Here is a 22,414-nt window from a genome sequence, read left to right on the forward strand (position 1 = left end):
AAATTAAATATTGAAAAGGACAGTTTCACAACCTTCAGACTCCATGAATAAATGTGTTACTGCCTGTAGAAGATAGTGACTGACTGTAGGGCACTGAGCCTTTTCTCTCAATCACTGGTTGCACAAAGACAGTTTTGTGTTATCAGTGCCAGTCCTACTAATGAACTGGGATGAGTGCTGACTGAACAGAGACAGCAGTACCATCAGCACTAATACACGAAGTGATCACTGACTGTGCAGAGGGGAATGTCCAGCCTCCCTACTTCATCACTAACAGTATCACAGTGGTAAAGCCAATTATTAATGCTAGACACATGCTGCCTGTTTATCCCAATGATTAACCTGAATCATTAGTATCACAACAGCAATAATAAACAGCCCAATAGTGGCACTAGGAGTGAACGTGGGCCTGTGGCATAAAGGACTGAAGCTCTGACTTTACCACAGGCAACCAGTTTCATTTAGCAGCACTGATGTCTGAGAGGCCAGGTGGGAGAGGAGGAGCTGTAGTGGCCACAATGGCTCATGATACATTGGGCAGGGATTATTCTGCTGAATCAAAGAATAGGAATTGTGTATGTGGAAGAATGCACACCTCTTTCCCTGACCATTCAGCCATTACTAACTGAGCCACTCCCTGCCACCTAGCTCTTTCAGACAGGGACTGAATGATCTGAAAAGGCTTCTTGAGCAGGAATGAGTAGGCCACAGTGCTTTTTCCAAGCTCCTGGCCTTATAGAAGGAAAGGGCCGACTAGGTGCAGGCACTGGAGACACTGGATGGAGCCCCTCAGAGATTGGTGAGAAAATAATAAAATAAAGTAAGTCTGGAAGTATCCATGGCTACTATACCTGGCAGTATGTCAGTTCCTCAGGGAGTCTGCTATAGTGTAAGAAATAAAGTATGCATGAAAAACAGAACCACATCATTTCACAGAAGGTACATCTCATGAAAAGTGGAGAGATTGAAGCTATCCTGGTACAAATAAAATGCTGTCTTGAGAATAGATAGGTAGAAATAAAACATAAGCTAGCATCAATATGGCAGATATTAAGAAGGAGTGAACCTTGTTTGATGTCACATTGTACATTTGAAAAAAAAACATAGAAATTAAGCATTGTCTCACCTGCACATGATTTCATGTGTGAGTAGGACTCGACACATCTCTGGATTCTTGTCCTGACCTTCATATAGAATAGGCTGTAGTCATATGATGCAGAGAGACAGAAAACAAAATGGCTGTGAGTAACAACAGTAGCTGCTAACATATCTGATAATAACTGTCACTGTGCTTAGCTGACTTGTCAGTTATTCATAGGTTCATAGGTTCATAGGTAGATACTAGGCTATTGGCCCTAGGGCCTATACAAGCCCAGCCAAAAAGGTACCCTGGCTTTTACCACCCAAGAAAATTATTTTCTTGTGCCACTGTCGGGCACAACCACAGAAGTGATCCCCGGGGTGAATTTCCTATTTCCCATCCAATCATCAAGATTTTAGCATCAAGATTATTAACATCACCTTGATGAATAAAAGAGTAATCAGCCAGAATGCTGTTCAGTAATGTGGCATTATAAAGAATAATTCCAAGCCGAATCACTGCCATTTCAATGCTAACAAATACCTTTAGGTGAAATTTAATGTCACAGATGGACTTTCTGCTAAATTAATCTGTTAACACTTATTCACAGATTACATATTACTTCACACTCAGCTCTGCATTTTTTACACTTCTTCTCAACCATCATTGCCTCCTGTAGGGTCAATACATAATTTAAACTGCCACTCATTCATGTGGTCGAATGCAAACTGACAAAGTAAAAATAAATGGCACAAGCAGTCTTATTTAGTGTGTGTGTGTGTGTGTGTGTGTGTGTGTGTGTGTGTGTGTGTGTGTGTGTGCATGTGTGTGTGTGTGTGTGTGTGTTTAACAGTAGAAGGCTTTTGGGTCGATATTTGGGCAAGTAAAACTGTTTACATGGTGAAAGGCAGGCCTGTGGGCTTGCTTGCAAGGCTGATAGTGGGATAGAATGTATGTCAAGGGTATATCTGACTGTATGTACAGGTATCAGTGTCTGCAGATTACAACATCTCCAAACCAGGGGTATGTCTGACTGTATGTCTGGGTATCAGTGTCTGCAGATTACACCTCCAAATCATGGGTAAGACTGACTGTATGTATGGGTATCAGTGCCTGCAGATTACACCTCCAAACCAGGGATTTGTCTGACTGTATGTATGGGTATCAGTGTCTGCAGATTACAACACCTCCAAACCAGGGGTATGTCTGACTGTATGTCTGGGTATCAGTGTCTCCAGAGTACAACACCTCCAAACCAGGGGTATGTCTGACTGTATGTCTGGGTATCAGTGTCTGCAGATTACACCTCCAAACCAGGGATATGACTGACTGTATGTATGGGTATCAGTGTCTGCAGATTACACCTCCAAACCAGTGATATGTCTGACTGTATGTAGGGGTAGCAGTGTCTGCAGATTACACCTCCAAACCAGGGATTTGTCTGACTGTATGTATGGGTATCAGTGTCTGCAGATTATACCTCCAAACCAGGGATATGTCTGACTGTATGTAGGGGTAGCAGTGTCTGCAGATTACACCTCCAAACCAGAGATATGTCTGACTGTATGTACAGGTATCAGTGTCTGCAGATTACACCTCCAAACAAGGGATATGTCTGACTGTATGTATGGGTATCAATATTTGCAGATTACATCTCCAAACCAGGGATATGTCTGACTGTATGTACGGTTATCAGTATCTGTAGATTACACTCCAAACAAGGGATATGTCTGACTGTATGTATGGGTATCAGTGTCTGCAGATTACACCTCCAAACCAGGGATATGTCTGACTGTATGTATGGGTATCAGTGTCTGCAGATTATACCTCCAAACCAGGGGTATGACTGACTGTATGTATGGGTATCAGTGTCTGCAGATTACACCTCCAAACCAGGGATATGTCTGACTGTATGTCTGGGTATCAGTGCCTGCAGATTACACCTCCAAACCAGGGATATGTCTGACTGTATGTATGGGTATCAGTGTCTGCAGATTACACCTCCAAACCAGGGATATGTCTGACTGTATGTATGGGTATCAGTGTCTGTAGATTATTCTCCAAACCAGGGATATGTCTGACTGTATGTATGGGTATCAGTGTCTGCAGATTACAACACCTCCAAACCAGGGGTATGTCTGACTGTATGTGTGGGTATCATTGTCTGTAGATTACACCACCAAACCAGGGGTATGACTGACTGCATGTACAGGTATCAGTGTCTGTAGAATACAACACCTCCAAACCAGGGATATGTCTGACTGTATGTACAGGTATCAGTGTCTGCAAATTACAACACCTCCAAACCAAGGGTATGTCTGACTGTATGTACAGGTATCAGTGTCTGCAGATTACAACACCTCTAAACCAGGGGTATGTCTGACTGTATGTACAGGTATCAGTGTCTGTAGAATACAACACCTCCAAACCAGGGATATATCTGACTGTATGTATGGGTATCAGTGTCTCCAGAGTACAACACCTCCAAACCAGGGGTATGTCTGACTGTATGTACAGGTATCAGTGTCTGCAGATTACAACACCTCTAAACCAGGGGTATGTCTGACTGTATGTACAGGTATCAGTGTCTGCAGATTACAACACCTCTAAACCAGGGGTATGTCTGACTGTATGTACAGGTATCAGTGTCTGCAGATTACAACACCTCTAAACCAGGGGTATGTCTGACTGTATGTACAGGTATCAGTGTCTGCAGATTACAACACCTCTAAACCAGGGGTATGTCTGACTGTATGTATGGGTATTAGTGTCTGCAGATTACAACACCTCCAAACCAGGGGTATAACTGACTGTATGTCTGGGTATCAGTGTCTGCAGATTACAACACCTCCAAACCAGTCAGTGTCTGAGGAGAACCCTTGCTTTCCTACAGAGTTTATTATATCCTTGTATTCAGTGAGTACCTGATGTGCAACCAAAGCTATGCATGTTATTAGCAGGTGCAGAACTGAACAATAACTGAGCCATGTTTGGTGCACCTCACTTGCTTTAACAGTATCTGATGATCCAGTGGTACAATCCATAAATTGGATTTCACCAGATCTGATGATCTGATCCAAAACTTGGACTTCATCAGATTTCATGATCTGATCAAACTGGATTTCATCAAATCTGATGATCTGATGAAGTTCAGTTTGTGGATAAAAGCATTTATGACTGAATGAAACTGATTTTTTTCAATGATCAAGTCTACTCAATTTTTATTTGAGTGTTTTAAACTGAGCATTGTCTTTGCATGTTTTGGACTGCTGTTTTCAGTTAATGCACGCTAGAATATTAAGTGATTGTTGTTAATTTACAACAAAACAAAGAAGTGAAGGCTGTTTGCCACTCTTACACTCAGTCAGTTATTCTACTTGCATCTCTGTTTTTGTTTTGGATATGCAATATGCAGCTATTTATACTGTTCTCTGTAGCACCATTAGACATTGGTGGTAAATGCATTCTCCTGTAGATATAGTTTTAACCAAGATTACCCTGTTAATATGTAGATATATATCATGTCATCAGTATTAACATTAAATATGGGGGTAACTAGCTTGCCCTGTAGTTGTTCAGATTCTCACACTGCTCTCAGAAATAATATTAGCTACAAAGAACCACATGTTATACAACTACACAGCTGTGTAGAAACATGCAGACTTAGAAGCAGCTGTAACAGTTAACAGACATGGAAGAAAGAAAACATTTTTAATGCAAATTACATTTTAAAATATTTTAATGTTTAAGAGTGAATGGATATTGCTTCCATTTCATGCTTTTGTGAATTGAAATAGCAGCAAGTTAACTCAAGAACAAAACTACGCAAATTATATAACCAAAGGAAGTGAGTGTTCACTACATCAAAGGTTGCTAATAAGACTTTAATCAGAAAGCCTATGGAATACCACTCTGGAACAGCACAAATGAAGTGCAGGTGTCCAGGTACAGAGTAAAATTAACTAGAACCTGGGCGAGTAACAATAGTCTTAATATTTGGAAAGAAGTGGAAGATGGGTATGGGATTTATTCAAAGTCACTTAAATATCACATGGATATTAATAAAATACAGAACGTAATTAATACGGATGGCATAGTGACACATCATGTTGGCACTGCTATCTCATATTACTTGGTTCTCCACTTGTGTTCTTGTGCCTTCTGTGCCAAGTCTGTATACCTGTCCTATGCCACATGCTCCAGGTGTGTGTGTGTGTGTGTGTGTGTGTGTGTGTGTGTGTGTGTGTGTGTGTGTGTGTGTGTGTGTGTGTGTGTGTGTGTGTGTGCGCGTGTGTGTGTGTGCGTGTGTGTGTGTGTGTGTGTGTGTGTGTGTGTGTGTGTGTGTGTGTGTGTGTGTGTGTGTGTGTGTGTGTGTGTGTGTGTGTGTGTGTGTGTGCGTGTGTGTGTGTGTGTGTGTGTGTGTGTGTGTGTGTGTGTGTGTGTGTGTGTGTGTGTGTGTGTGTGTGTGTGTGTGTGTGTGTGTGTGTGTGTGTGTGTGTTTTGCAAGGACAAAGATAGTCATATATGAAACTAGATAAGGAGAGATTTGTTGGCCAGTTGAAACCTGTTTACATTTTCATGTATCTACGTTTATAATGAAGATGTGGTCTGATTACTTGACTAGTTCAAAGTCATAGCATACACAAAGAAACTGAGCAATTATGTGCAGACCTACAAGAGTCATGTTGTTAGCAAGCCTATGGTTCAACCCACTGTAATACAGTTTCGGACTTCAGAAACACTCCAGGGTAGGACAATAGACATATTATCAGAAACACTCCAGGGTAGGACAATAGACATATTATCAGAAACACTCCAGGGTAGGACAATAGACATATTATCAGAAACACTCCAGGGTAGGACAATAGACATATTATCAGAAACACTCCAGGGTAGGACAATAGACATATTATCAGAAACACTCCAGGGTAGGACAATAGACATATTATCAGAAACACTCCAGGGTAGGACAATAGACATATTAACAGAAACACTCCAGGGTAGGACAATAGACATATTATCAGAAACACTCCAGGGTAGGACAACAGACATATTATCAGAAACACTCCAGGGTAGGACAATAGACATATTATCAGAAACACTCCAGGGTAGGACAACAGACATATTATCAGAAACACTCCAGGGTAGGACAACAGACATATTATCAGAAACACTCCAGGGTAGGACAACAGACATATTATCAGAAACACTGCAGGGTAGGACAATAGACATATTATCAGAAACACTCCAGGGTAGGACAATAGACATATTATCAGAAACACTCCAGGGTAGGACAATAGACATATTATCAGAAACACTCCAGGGTAGGACAATAGACATATTATCAGAAACACTCCAGGGTAGGACAATAGACATATTATCGGAAACACTCCAGGGTAGGACAATAGACATATTATCGGAAACACTCCAGGGTAGGACAATAGACATATTATCGGAAACACTCCAGGGTAGGACAATAGACATATTATCAGAAACACTCCAGGGTAGGACAATAGACATATTATCAGAAACACTCCAGGGTAGGACAATAGACATATTATCAGAAACACTCCAGGGTAGGACAACAGACATATTATCAGAAACACTCCAGGGTAGGACAATAGACATATTACCAGAAACACTCCAGGGTAGGACAATAGACATATTACCAGAAACACTCCAGGGTAGGACAATAGACATATTATCAGAAACACTCCAGGGTAGGACAATAGACATATTATCAGAAACACTGCAGGGTAGGACAATATTAAACTTATTAGCTTTTTCATTTTGTTTCTCTACTTGAAGAATACAGGAATGAAATCTTTATTAAAGCATTCCGAGCTGTGTGTTCCCTTTACAAGCTAAAGCTGTCTTCCTTTTTACTGACTCCATCTCTGCACTAACGTATACAACAGTTAGGTGAACAGCTCAGATATGGTACTTTATGTAAAAACTAAGAAAGGCAGGTGTAAGTATTGCATTAATAAGTCTTACCTGCTTTGTCATGGAATCTATCAAGCGGACATACAGGTCCTGCTCTGTCCGAATTCCTGTGAGTAAAACAGAAACCAGTTATGCAGCTTTATGTAATACAACTTAGTGATACAACTTCCTTTGATAACTTAAAGAACAACTTCTGTGTGTTAAACAATTTATTTATTTACAGATATGATCCAATTGAGCAGAGCCCCTTATAAGTGGAGGCCTGGGGAGGAAAGAGTCATATGAATTTACACAAAACATTAAAAAAAGATTTTGTAATAACATTTTTGAACATTTATGCAACAGAAAATAAGAACATGCGATTCAACAACTGATAACGACATTCAGTAAAATGTAACACTAACAATATGAGTACATCTTATGCAGTGAATTTATACAGGGAGGAACACGGACATAAAGTAGCCGCAGGAGATAATGTAGCAATGAGAGGGACAATAATAGAATATCGTCTGCAGTTAAAAGAAATGAAAAGCTGGAGTAACTAATGCAGGTTTAAGTAAGAATAAAATACTATTTCAGACAGGGATGGAGCAAGAGCAAGTCCGATTATCCCCGAGGTGCATTTCTAGAACTTTTTAAAGGATTTGTGTGAACAGTCCACTCTTAATATGTATTGGAGTGGCATTCCAAATTGTTGAGACATGACAAAATAGTAACCATCCTGCTGCATTAGTAGATTTAGTAAGTCATTATCAATTGATCATATGGTTCTGTTTGGAATATCGTCTAAGTCTGGGCAATTTTCAGGGTTGCAGATTACAGTGAGTACAACCTATGAACCTATTTGTGTGTCATACTCAGGTGATAATAAGACAAGTGAGGGAGTTCTAACCAGAGCAGCGTTTAGGGCTAAGGAGTGGTGTGACCAGTAGCTTAGGTTCACTGCAAATTTTGCACTTTTGGTAAAACATTGTTCTAGTACATTCATTTGGGAGATTTACAGATTAATAAATATGGAGCCTACATACAGAAGGGTATATAGGCAATATATATGTTTGCTTCTTCAGTTAAAATGAGTTAATTCTGTAGAGGAGACCAAGTTTTTAATGTGCTTTTTTTGACACTTTCTTTTATATGGAAATCAAATTTCAGATTTTCATCAATTACTGCTTGTAACAGCTCTGAGTATGAAATACTTTCAGTTGTGGTGTTACTGGAAGAGATAGGAAGAAGTTGGGCTTGATCTCTTAGAATGTTTTAAAAGTAAAGATGGGAAGTTTTTTTTTTTTTTTTTTTTTTTGTGGTTCAATAGAACCAAACCTCTACAGAGAGGATGGATTCTTGTGTTAGTTACTATAATTTTTTGACAGTTTTAGCTGACCAGATGAGTTTTGAATCATCTGCACAGAGTATGATAGAAGCATTTTTGGTTGATTTATGTAGGTCATTAATGAAAATATTAAGCAAAAGTGATCCTTGGAGCCATGTGGAACCCCTACAGATATAAGAAGAAAGGAGATGTCAGTGGTACATTTGAATGTCTGATGTATGTCAGATAAGTAACTAGAGAGCCATGGCAGGGATAGACTATCTAGTCCAAAGGAACATAATTTGTTAGGAAATTTAGGATGAGACACCATATCAAAGGCCTTTGGACAGGTCAGGGAATTCTGCTGATACTAGTTTGCCGGTGTCACGGTGCTGGCTAACATGAGTACAGGGGAGTGCAGTGTTGGCACTGTGATGTGGGTGGAAGCCATGCTGGGTGGGAGAAAGTAAATTATTTTCTAGTGTAAATGTTACCAGATGGTGGTGAATGCATTTCTGTAGGATTTTGACTAGGGTGGAGAGGATAGCAATTGGATGATAGTTGGTGAAGTCTATTGAGTGCCTACCTTTGTGAAGTGGAAGAACGTAGGAGTTCTTCCTAAGCAGAGGGACATCACACTCTTTGACAGAGTGACTGATTAGAATCCTTACTGGGTAGGCTAGTGTATCTGCTGCTGGTTTAATATAATCAGGTGGAAAGTTATCTGGGGCAAGAGTGGTAGATTTAAGTTTGAGGAGAAGTTTTTTGAAGAAGGACGCTTATATACATTTGATCGATATTGTATTTGGTTGTCGAACAGACTCTTGAGTAGGTATAGAGGTAGCTGTTGTATCTTTTAAGAATGAGGCAACAGTTTGAATGAAGAAAGTTTTGGATGGGCTAGCTAAACTTTCTGTCAAGTTGGTTGGCTTGCATGTCCAGGGTGGAAGTGTTTGTTTATTGATGACCAAAACATTTTAGAGTTAGTATGACCTGTATTTTGTTGACTGGTGTAGTAAGATCTTTTATCTGATTTTATATTATTTTTTCTTGGTTTCTGAGCTGTCTGTATATCTGGTGCCAGAGGTCATTTTTGTTCTGTTTTCAGTGATGCCAGGGTTTGACTCACGTTGTCGTTAGTGGCGTTATTTGTTTTGTTAAAAAAGGAGTTGGACTGAATTTACCTCTTATTTCTAACAGGGGAACAGTTGAGGAGTATATCTAGAGAAGTGATAATGGTGAAGGATAAGGCGTCACCTAGGGGACGCTGTTTTAGTAGTTGTCAATAGATTGACTTTAATTTACTGGTAAAGGTATCTTTACCAAAGTTAATTGTGTTGTGATACTTACTGATATGATATGTCTTTGTGGTGGGTAGGTTGTCACTTTGATTTGTCTGGTAGGAAGCCTCTGGAAGTAATTTTTCGGAAAACTTGTGAGAACCCAGTCCAGGGTGCTTTGTCTGTTATTGCTTTTACTATATCTTGTTGGGATATCTATAAGTTGAGAAAATCAACAGAGGTCAATGTTTTTGTTGGAGGATATATTTTTTTTCTGTTGGCTAATCAATATTAAAATCTCCCATTATGATGATGTATTGACAAGTAGATGAAGAAACTCACAAGAGAAGATCCTCAGTTGTGTCAATGTTATTTACAAAGGAGATATACACTCCTTTAATAGTCATGATTTTATGGTTGTTTATTTTCAGAGTAACCATGAGGATTTCAGACATTTCTATAGTTCGGGGTAGTTGCATGAAGTGAGAGGTTGAGTGTTTATTTATATAAGATGACAACCCCACCTGCTTTTTCTCATTTCTACCTAGTCTAAGGATGTTATAACCTTGGAAAACCACTTCATCTGCATGAATTTCCTGGTATACCATGTTTCTATGGCTATGAACACATGTACCTTTGAGAATTTGTTACAGATCCTTTTGAGGTTGATATTAAACAGGAGAAGCCCTTTGAAATATGTGAGAGAGAGAGAGATTGTGAAACAGAGGAGATTTGTGAATGGGGTCCTGGGTTGGGATGGATATCACCTGAGAGATGAAGCTTTAATAGGTGAGGTTGTTGTGTGTGTAGCCATGTGCATTTAGGTTTTGACAGGATGACTGACTTGTGATTAGAACTGTGCCTGGGGTGGACATCTTTGTTTTCAACCAGGTGGATGTAGAAATGGTAAAAAAGTGGGAGCTATGAAGATATGACTATGCTTGAAAGTAGTTTGGTGATTAATCGAGGTAGAGGAAGGTAGCAGAGTACTTCAAGGTAGGTACCATGGTGAGGATACGTGTGTGAGGACAGTCAGGAGAAATAATAGAAAAATGACTAGGATCTGTATATTATAGCAGGTAGGAAGGAGATACTGGGTTAGTTTAAGGTTACGGCTTATTGGTGGGTGAATAGAATGGTGAGTAAGGGGAGGGGCTAGTTGAGGAAGTGAATGCCATTGGTGTAAAATTATATTATTTTATTGGGTGGGAATGGATGGTAGGTGGGGACAGGAAAGTATAAGAGTAGAGATGAGTGGAGGATTCAGGCTGAAGAGAAAACTATCTCATGGATTTAAATAATAGTAGGATTATTTATGTGTAAATGTGATGAGAGTAACACCACTGGGGAATATTTAGCAAAAGTCCAACCTTCTTTTGTGAGGCTGTTAATATAATTAAAGCATAATGCTTCCTCTACTAGGTTAAGGAACATGAGTTACAGGGTGCATGAAGGAGTAAAAAAATACATGTTCTGTTTACTCGGACTGCTTGTGTTGAGTCACAGCTTTTAGTTGTATTTTGGTTGGAAGCAGCATTTACCAGAAGCCTGCTAACTTCACTAGACGACTGCTGATTTAACAATATGTTCCACTAGTTGTAAGCCAGCCCCTGTTACAGTATATCTATTTTTTTGAATTAGAACAGTCTCAGTAGAAGTTAGTGGCTGAGACAATTGCTTTAACCAGAGAAACTTTGCTCTGTGGAAGATGCAAATGCTAATGTGCTAAATTAGCTTAAACTATAGCAACATAAGATCTGAGGGGGGCTTCCCGCAATTGCATTCTACAATATAAACCACTCTCTGCAAGAAGTTTGGGGGATTACGTACAACTCTAAAGATATTTTGGCAGTTAAATCTGATAAGCAGCCATTACTTTCCATTATTATAACTGAAGGCGATCTCCGTTTACTGCGTTTAGAAATGCGACTGAAATTCTGCGATTGAAGTTCTTTTGGAAGGGAGAATTTCATAACAGATTTTGCAGCAGGAACCTTGTTGGCAAATATGTGCACAAAACACTAGGAGAGAAAAAAATTAAAATAACTAGGATTGTTTAATTGTAAAAAAGGGTAGATAAAGCAGCTGATCAGCAGAACATGAAAGAACAACATTTAAGTAGCGTTACGGTCACACAAGTACTGCGTTATATTTCACTGTTGTGAGTAGTGCTACGGTCACACAAGTACTGCGTTATATTTCTCCATTGTGAGTAGTGTTACGGTCACACAAGTACTGTGTTACATTTCACTGCTATGAGTAGTGTTACGGTCACACAAGTACTGCGTTATATTTCACTGCTGTGAGTAGTGTTACGGTCACATAAGTACTGCATTATATTTCACTGTTGTGAGTAGTGTTACAGTCACATAAGTACTACGTTATATTTCACTGTTACGGTCACACAAGTACTGCATTATATTTCACTGTTGTGAGTAGTCTTATGGTCACACAAGTACTGCGTTATATTTCACTGTTGTGAGTAGTGTTACGGTCACACAAGTACTGCGTTATATTTCACTGCTGTGAGTAGAATAAGAAAGTTTAACGTTAACAAATGCGACAAACTCTAGGCAGTGATCCTGCTCTTTTCACCTAAGCAACCAAAATTGTCTCAGACAGATAACAAATAACTACATTATCCAATAACTGTGCTGTTCATAACAAATAACTACATTATCCAATAACTGCGCTGTTCATAACAAATAACTACATTATCCAATAACTGTGCTGTTCATAACAAATAACTACATTATCCAATAACTGTGCTGTTCATAACAAATAACTACATTATCCAATAACTGCGCTGTTCATAACAAATAATACATTATCCAATAACTGTGCTGTTCATAACAAATAACTACATTATCCAATAACTGTGCTGTTCATAACAAATAACTACATTATCCAATAACTGCGCTGTTCATAACAAATAACTACATTATCCAATAACTGTGCTGTTCATAACAAATAACTACATTATCCAGTAACTGCCCTGTTCATAACAAATGACTACATTATCCAATAACTGCGCTGTTCATAACAAATAACTACATTATCCAATAACTGTGCTGTTCATAACAAATAACTACATTATCCAATAACTGTGCTGTTCATAACAAATAACTACATTATCCAGTAACTGTGCTGTTCATAACAAATAACTACATTATCCAATAACTGCGCTGTTCATAACAAATAACTACATTATCCAATAACTGCGCTGTTCATAACAAATAACTACATTATCCAATAACTGTGCTGTTCATAATAAATAACTACATTATCCAATAACTGTGCTGTTCATAACAAATAACTACATTATCCAATAACTGTGCTGTTCATAACAAATAACTACATTACCCAATAACTGCGCTGTTCATAACAAATAACTACATTATCCAATAACTGCGCTGTTCATAAAAAATAACTCCATTATCCAATAACTGCGCTGTTCATAACAAATAACTACATTATCCAATAACTGCGCTGTTCATAACAAATAACTACATTATCCAATAACTGCGCTGTTCATAACAAATAACTACATTATCCAATAACTGCGCCGTTCATAACAAATAACTACATTATCCAATAACTGCGCCGTTCATAACAAATAACTACATTATCCAATAACTGCGCCGTTCATAACAAATAACTACATTATCCAATAACTGTGCTGTTCATAACAAATAACTACATTATCCAATAACTGTGCTGTTCATAACAAATAACTACATTATCCAATAACTGTGCTGTTCATAACAAATAACTACATTATCCAATAACTGTGCTGTTCATAACAAATAACTACATTATCCAATAACTGTGCTGTTCATAACAAATAACTACATTATCCAATAACTGTGCTGTTCATAACAAATAACTACATTATCCAATAACTGCGCTGTTCATAACAAATAACTACATTATCCAATAACTGCGTTGTTCATAACAAATAACTACATTATCCAATAACTGTGCTGTTCATAACAAATAACTACATTATCCAATAACTGCACCGTTCATAACAAATAACTACATTATCCAATAACTGTGCTGTTCATAACAAATAACTACATTATCCAATAACTGCGCTGTTCATAACAAATAACTACATTATCCAATAACTGCATTGTTCATAACAAATAACTACATTATCCAATAACTGTGCTGTTCATAACAAATAACTACATTATCCAATAACTGCGCTGTTCATAACAAATAACTACATTATCCAGTAACTGCGCTGTTCATAACAAATAACTACATTATCCAATAACTGTGCTGTTCATAACAAATAACTACATTATCCAATAACTGCGCTGTTCATAACAAATAACTACATTATCCAATAACTGTGCTGTTCATAACAAATAACTACATTATCCAATAACTGCGCTGTTCATAACAAATAACTACATTATTCAATAACTGCGCTGTTCATAAAGCATAAAACAGGTATGATGACTAAAATCAAGAGCAGACGACAGTAAAAACCTGCTAATATATTTTATTATTAATTTATTTTTATTTTATTTAACATTTGTTGACCAGCAGAGTCCAACTAGGACAGAGCTTATTTTCAGCAGAGGTCCAGGGAGAAATGCACCAGATGCATGTCTTTGGATTGTGGGAGGAAGCCAGAGTACCTGGAGTAAATCCACATGAATGCAGGGAGGACATGCATACTCCGCACAGAAGGCACTCCACCCGAGAATTGAACCAAAAATCCTCTTGTTGTGAATCAACAACATTAACTGCTGCACCACTGCGCCAGCCCTCTATCATTTGATAGAGATTAATAGAAGAAAGAAGACACATAACCAGATGGTAACGCACTAGAAGCTTATTCACAATTATTTCAAATGCAACATGCTCTAGAACAAATTAAACAAAAAGGTTCTGTTAAGAAATTCTAGAAACATGCAGGTTACCTTACTGTAGATGAATTGGCTGGACTAATTTGGAGTTACTTGGGTCATGGATTGGCAAAGCAATTTTAAAATCGGCAACATAAACAGCTATACTAGCTGGAGACCAACAGAGTTAAGGGGAGAAGCAATCAGGTAAAGCGATGGAATGTAGTTGCTCTTCCTCAGAGACTACAGCAGCATTGTATAATGTTCCCCTTGCTCAGAATAAACAAATCTTGTTCATGCTACTAAAGAGAGAAATAGAAGACCTGGAGGTATTCATCATGCCAGCTTAGTTTTGAGAGGGGCCTGTACAGTTGCTGGAACATGTAAGTACATATTTTCTGTGCAGTCTCACTTCCTACTTTAAAAACATTGAATCACTATACCCAGGACATACTCAACCCCCTTGATCTGCATAAAGCACACCTGTGCCATGGTTAAAGGGTGAGAATGCCCTCAACATCCCATGTTCTTCTTCCCAGCTTGAACAGGGGGGTTGAACTCCAAGCACATATAATAATTGTCAAGATTATAGAATTAAAAGTTAGATAATTACTTAGAAGAAGTCATGATGCTATAATATAGTAGCTGGAGTATCCCATGTGAAGGAGAATAGAACGTGGGAAGAATAAACCCTGTCAATTATTTCTGATTCACTAGTTGATGAATGACCATGTCATGGGGTTTCTCAGAGGTCCATTGAGCTACTTTAGGACTCCTGTGATAATACAAGTTGATTTAGTGGGTGGGTAGTATACATGACATGGCTTCTTACATGCTAAATAGGCACATCTGGGTAATTCTGAGCAGCAGACATCATATCCATAATAATAGTCTGCAATGGTACTGCAGACATCATATCCATAATAACAGTCTGCAATGGTATGGCAGACATCATATCCATAATAACAGTCTGCAATAGTATGGCAGACATCATATCCATAATAACAGTCTGCAATGGTATAGCAGACATCATACCCATAATAACAGTCTGCAATGGTATGGCAGACATCATACCCATAATAACAGTCTGCAATGGTATGGCACGTTAGCCCAAGATTATTATTTTTTTACTGATGAGATTATCGCTGATACAGTTCTTAGGGAAGGAATAACAGTCAGATGCAAATTCTGAAATTATTTCTTAAGCCTGCAATGGAGAAGACTTCACTGGGAGAGCTAGAAGAACAGCAAAGGAGAGAAAGATTCAGTATCCCTGTCAGTATGGGAGACATGAAGCTCCATTTCTTCAGAACTGTTAAGGGGTGAGGAGTGACACAAACATAAAAAGGTCTCCACTGACTAACATCCATGGACCTTGTCTTATTCTTCTCCCTCATCCTTGCTGGAGGGTTGGTATTTGATGTGTATTTGACTGATATTAAATATGCTGACAGCCAATTTCATGGTGGAAAGCATGGAGTACCAATGGCATTAAGGGTGGGGACCAGAAACATGTCCCAGCACTAGTAATGCATTAACTACTGACTAAGAAAGCCATTCAACCATGTCTCACCATAAAACAGACATGTTAAACAAAAGGCCAGCATGGGTATAGGAAAAGCCAGCCCCCACCAAACAGAGGCCCAATGGTGAGTATCTTAACCACTGCAGTCAACAACTCAGGGCAAAGTAGAGGGACGTTAAGACTTAGAAAGACATTCTGGGCAGATTAAAGTGCTCACCTGGCTGTCTTGCGGGGTATCATATGGCTATGATGAGCAAGGGGGGTGGCAGTAACACACCAGCTCTCAACCCCAGTAAGAGATCCTGGGAGGCATCATTCTATGAGACCCCATACCCAAATGCAACAATGAAACAACATAACAACAACTCATTAAAGGCAGAACCCCATACCCAAATGCAACAGAGAAGCAAAGTAAGAACCACTCATTAAAGGAAGAACCTGAGGTCACCAAGGGGGGCTGTGGGCCTTAAATAAAAGTCAGGACTAAACTTAGATTTCTGCTCTGGGAATTGTACCCCCACTTTCCATGCTGCTTCCCAGGATCTATAAATGAGCTGTCTTACCTGTCCTTGTGCAAAGCCCTCTCATCACTGCCATCTTACCTGTCCTTGTGCAATGCCCTCTCATCACTGTCATCTTACCTGTCCTTGTGCAAAGCCCTCTCATTACTGCCATATTACCTGTCCTTGTGCAAAGCCCTCCCATCACTGCCATCTTACCTGTCCTTATGCAAAGCCCTCTCATCACTGCCATCTTACCTGTCCTTGTGCAAAGCCCTCTCATCACTGCCATATTAACTGTCCTTGTGCAAAGCCCTCTCACCACTGCCATCTTACCTGTCCTTGTGCAAAGCCCTCTCATCACTGCCATCTTACCTGTCCTTGTGCAAAGCCCTCTCATCACTGCCATCTTACCTGTCCTTGTGCAAAGCCCTCCCATCACTGCCATCTTACCTGTCCTTGTGCAAAGCCCACTCATCACTACCATCTTACCTGTCCTTGTGCAAAGCCATCTCATCACTGCTATCTTACCTGTCCTTGTGCAAAGCCCTCTTACCACTGCCATCTTACCTGTCCTTGTGCAAAGCCCTCTCATCACTGCCATCTTACTTGTCCTTATGCAAAGCCCTCTCATCACTGCCATCTTACCTGTCCTTGTGCAAAGCCCTCCCACCACTGCCATCTTACCTGTCCTTGTGCAAAGCCCTCTCATCACTGCCATCTTACCTGTCCTTGTGCAAAGCCCTCTCATTACTGCCATCTTACCTGTCCTTGTGCAAAGCCCTCTCACCACTGTCATCTTACCTGTCCTTGTGCAAAGCCCTCTCACCACTGCCATCTTACCTGTCCTTGTGCAAAGCCCTCTCACCACTGCCATCTTACCTGTCCTTGTGCAAAGCCCTCTCATCACGGCCATCTTACCTGTCCTTGTGCAAAGTCCTCTCACCACTGCCATCTTACCTGTCCTTGTGCAAAGCCCTCTCACCACTGCCATCTTACCTGTCCTTGTGCAAAGCCCTCTCATCACTATCATCTTACCTGTCCTTGTGCAAAGCCCTCTCATCACGATCATCTTACCTGTCCTTGTGCAAAGCCCTCTCATCACTGCCATCTTACCTGTCCTTGTGCAAAGCCCTCTCATCACTGCCATCTTACCTGTCCTTGTGCAAAGCCCTCTCATCACTGCCATTTTACCTGTCCCTGTGCAAAGCTCATTCATCACTGCCATCTTACCTGTCCTTGTGCAAAGCCCTCTCACCACTGCCATCTTACCTGTCCTTGTGCAAAGCCCTCTCATCACTTCCATCTTACCTGTCCTTGTGCAAAGCCCTCTCATCACTGCCATCTTACCTGTCCTTGTGCAAAGCCCTCTCATCACTGCCATCTTACCTTCCCTGTGCACAGCCCTCTCATCATTGCCATCTTACCTGTCCCTGTGCAAAGCCCTTTCATCACTGCCATCTTACCTGTCCTTGTGCAAAGCCCTTTCATCACTGCCATCTTACCTGTCCTTGTGCAAAGCCCTCTCATCACTGCCATCTTACCTGTCCTTGGGCAAAGCCCTCTCATCACTGCCATCTTACCTGTCCTTGTGCAAAGCCCTCTCATCACTGCCATCTTACCTGTCCTTGTGCAAAGCCCTCTCATCACTGCCATCTTACCTGTCCTTGCACAAAGCCCTATCATCACTGCCATCTTACCTGTCCTTGTGCAAAGCCCTCTCATCACTGCCATCTTACCTGTCCTTGTGCAAAGCCCTCTCACCACTGCCATCTTACCTGTCCTTGTGCAAAGCCCTCTCATCACTGGCATCTTACCTGTCCTTGTGCAAAGCCCTCTCATCACTCCTAAATCATGGGCATTTATGGAGGTTTTAGAGGTTTCTCTGTTCACCACTGCCAAGTCATTAGGCTAAAACACGGATGCTTGTTTCCCAATCACAACTGTTGATTTTACATTGTGGTCTCAGGAAAACAGCTTTTGTACTGACTGAATCTGGTTATCTGGCAATCTCTAGCACACAAAAAAAGTCCACACATTTTATATCCCAGAACATTCCTGTCATGTACATCAACAGAATCGATGCATGCATGACTAGAAATAACTTGTGAACCTGGGGACAGGAACACCCCCATAATACAAACGAAGTGATGGAAGGATGGAAAGGCTGGAGGGAGTGTACTTTTTCTCTCTCCCAGCTTAGGGGCTTGAGGGGTTTTGAAAGATTATCATGATAGACCACAAGAAGAGGGCAGCCAAGTATAGTACCCACTGCAGAGGACTCCTTGAAATAAAATATAAAAGTTTGAGCTAGTGATTGTTTATTTGCAGAGAGGTGACTGCAGTGATATGGTGCCATTATTTGCAGAGAGGTGACTGCAGTGATATGGTGCCATTTATTTGGATATAAGGATCAACGTCATTAGTTCCTTCCCTCAGGTTTGAACCACTGATTCTTAAATAAAAGTAAACATCATGCTATTGGGACATCACCAAGGACTATACCGTATGCAACACTAATCCTTAGAAAAGCCGAACTGATGGAATCACTGTGAAAACATATTACTGCTTTGGACGGTCTCCTACACATTACTGCTTTGGACGGTCTCCTACATATTACTGCTTCAGATGGTCTCCTACACATTACTGCTTCGGATGGTCTCCTATGCATTACTGCTTTGGATGGTCTCTTACACATTACTGCTTCAAATGGACTCCTACACATTACTGCTTCGGACAGTCTCCTACATATTACTGCTTCAGATGGTCTCCTACACATTACTGCTTAGGACGGTCTCTTACACATTACTGCTTTGGACAGTCTCCTACAGTCTCCTACACATTACTGCTTTGGACGGTCTCCTACATATTACTGCTTCAGATGGTCTCCTACACATTACTGCTTCGGATGGTCTCCTATGCATTACTGCTTTGGATGGTCTCCTACACATTACTGCTTTGGACAGTCTCCTACAGTCTCCTACACATTACTGCTTTGGACGGTCTCCTACATATTACTGCTTCAGATGGTCTCCTACACATTACTGCTTCGGATGGTCTCCTATGCATTACTGCTTTGGATGGTCTCCTACACATTACTGCTTTGGACAGTCTCCTACAGTCTCCTACACATTACTGCTTTGGACGGTCTCCTACATATTACTGCTTCAGATGGTCTCCTACACATTACTGCTTCGGATGGTCTCCTATGCATTACTGCTTCAAATGGACTCCTACACATTACTGCTTAGGACGGTCTCTTACACATTACTGCTTCAGACGGTCTCTTACACATTACTGCTTCAGACAGTCTCCTACACATTAATGCTACAGATGGTCTCTTACACATTACTGCTGCAGACGGTCTCTTACACATTACTGCTTAGGTCAGTCCCCTACACATTACTGCTTCAGACAGTCTCCTACACATTAATGCTTCAGACGGTCTCTTACACATTACTGCTGCAGACAGTCTCCTACACATTAATGCTACAGATGGTCTCTTACACATTATTGCTTCGGATGGTCTCCTACACATTACTGCTTTGGACAGTCTCTTACACAATACTACTTCAGACAGTCTCCTACACATTACTGCTTCAGACGGTGTCTTACACATTACTGCTTAGGACAGTCTCCCACACATTACTGCTTCAGATGGTCTCTTACACATTACTGCTTTGGATAATCTCCTACACATTACTGATCAGATGGTCTCTTACACATTACTGCTGCAGACGGTCTCTTACACATTAATGCTACAGATGGTCTCTTACACATTATTGCTTCGGATGGACTCCTACACATTACTGCTTCAGACATTCTCTTACACATTACTACTTCAGACAGTCTCCTACACATTGCTGCTTCAGATGGTCTCTTACACATTACTGCTTTGGACAGTCTCCTACACATTACTGCTTCGGACGATCTCTTACACATTACTGCTTCAGACGGTCTCTTACACATTACTGCTTCAGACAGTCTCCTACACATTAATGCTTCAGACGGTCTCTTACACATTACTGCTGCAGACGGTCTCTTACACATTACTGCTTCGGACGGTCTCCTACACATTATTGCTTCAGACAGTCTCCTACACATTAATACTACAGATGGTCTCTTACACATTATTGCTTCTGACGGTCTCCTACACATTACTGCTTAGGACAGTCTCTTACACATTATTGCTTCGGACGGTCTCCTACACATTACTACTTCAGATGGTCTCTTACACATTACTGCTTAGGCCAGTCTCCTACACATTACTGCTTCGGACGGTCTCCTACACATTACTGCTTCAGATGGTCTCTTACACATTACTGCTTCGGACGGTCTCCTACACATTACTGCTTCAGATGGTCTCTTACACGTTACTGCTTCAGATGATCTCTTACACATTTCTGCTTTGGACGGTCTCCTACACATTACTGCTTCAGATGGTCTCTTACACGTTACTGCTTCAGATGATCTCTTACACATTGCTGCTTTGGATGGCCTCCTACACATTACTGCTTAGGACGGTCACTTACACATTACTGCTTCAGATGCTCTCCTACACATTACTGCTTAGGACGGTCTCCTACACATTACTGCTTAGGACGGTCACTTACACATTACTGCTTCAGATGGTCTCTTACACGTTACTGCTTCAGATGGTCTCTTACACATTACTGCTTTGGACAGTCTCCTACACATTACTGCTTCGGACGATCTCTTACACATTACTGCTGCAAACGGTCTCTTACACATTACTGCTTCAGACAGTCTCCTACACATTAATGCTTCAGACGGTCTCTTACACATTACTGCTGCAGACGGTCTCTTACACATTACTGCTTCGGACGGTCTCCTACACATTATTGCTTCAGACAGTCTCCTACACATTAATACTACAGATGGTCTCTTACACATTATTGCTTCTGACGGTCTCCTACACATTACTGCTTAGGACAGTCTCTTACACATTATTGCTTCGGACGGTCTCCTACACATTACTACTTCAGATGGTCTCTTACACATTACTGCTTAGGCCAGTCTCCTACACATTACTGCTTCGGACGGTCTCCTACACATTACTGCTTCAGATGGTCTCTTACACATTACTGCTTCGGACGGTCTCCTACACATTACTGCTTCAGATGGTCTCTTACACGTTACTGCTTCAGATGATCTCTTACACATTTCTGCTTTGGACGGTCTCCTACACATTACTGCTTCAGATGGTCTCTTACACGTTACTGCTTCAGATGATCTCTTACACATTGCTGCTTTGGATGGCCTCCTACACATTACTGCTTAGGACGGTCACTTACACATTACTGCTTCAGATGCTCTCCTACACATTACTGCTTAGGACGGTCTCCTACACATTACTGCTTAGGACGGTCACTTACACATTACTGCTTCAGATGGTCTCTTACACGTTACTGCTTCAGATGATCTCTTACACATTGCTGCTTTGGATGGTCTCCTACACATTACTGCTTAGGACGGTCTCCTACACATTACTACTTCAGACGGTCTCCTACACATTACACCTTTGGATGGTCTCCTACACATTACTGCTTAGGACGGTCACTTACACATTACTGCTTCAGATGGTCTCTTACACGTTACTGCTTTGGACAGTCTCCTACACATCATTGCTTCAGATGGTCTCTTACACATTACTGCTTTGGACGGTCTCCTACACATTACTGCTTTGGACGGTCTGCTGCACATTACTGCTTAGGACGTTCTCCTACACATTGCTGCTTCAGACGGTCTCCTACACATTACTGCTTCGGACGGTCTCTTACACATTATTGCTTCAGACAGTCTCTTACACATTATTGCTTCGGACGGTCTCCTACACATTACTGCTTCGGATGGTCTCCTACACATTACTGCTTCGGACGGTCTCCTACAT

The 22,414-nt window shown here is 40.6% G+C and overlaps 1 protein-coding gene across 3 annotated transcripts in view; it reads right to left on the reverse strand.

Annotated features, from left to right (window-relative positions):
- LOC122794658 (transcription factor COE3-like) overlaps positions 1-22,414 on the reverse strand; it is a 2,019,913-nt gene that overhangs the window by 1,476,604 nt on the left and 520,895 nt on the right. For all 3 annotated transcript variants that reach the window (XM_044063281.1, XM_044063282.1, XM_044063280.1), the window contains exons 4-5: positions 7,079-7,134; positions 1,127-1,200 (exon numbers count right to left, since the gene is read on the reverse strand). In XM_044063281.1, coding sequence (XP_043919216.1) covers positions 1,127-1,200; positions 7,079-7,134 — 130 coding nt within the window. The remainder of the gene's footprint in view (positions 1-1,126; positions 1,201-7,078; positions 7,135-22,414) is intronic.

This window comes from Protopterus annectens, chromosome 2.part1, assembly GCF_019279795.1.
Source record: "Protopterus annectens isolate FY-2018-M chromosome 2.part1, PAN1.0, whole genome shotgun sequence".
NCBI classification, from domain to species: Eukaryota; Metazoa; Chordata; order Ceratodontiformes; family Protopteridae; genus Protopterus; species Protopterus annectens.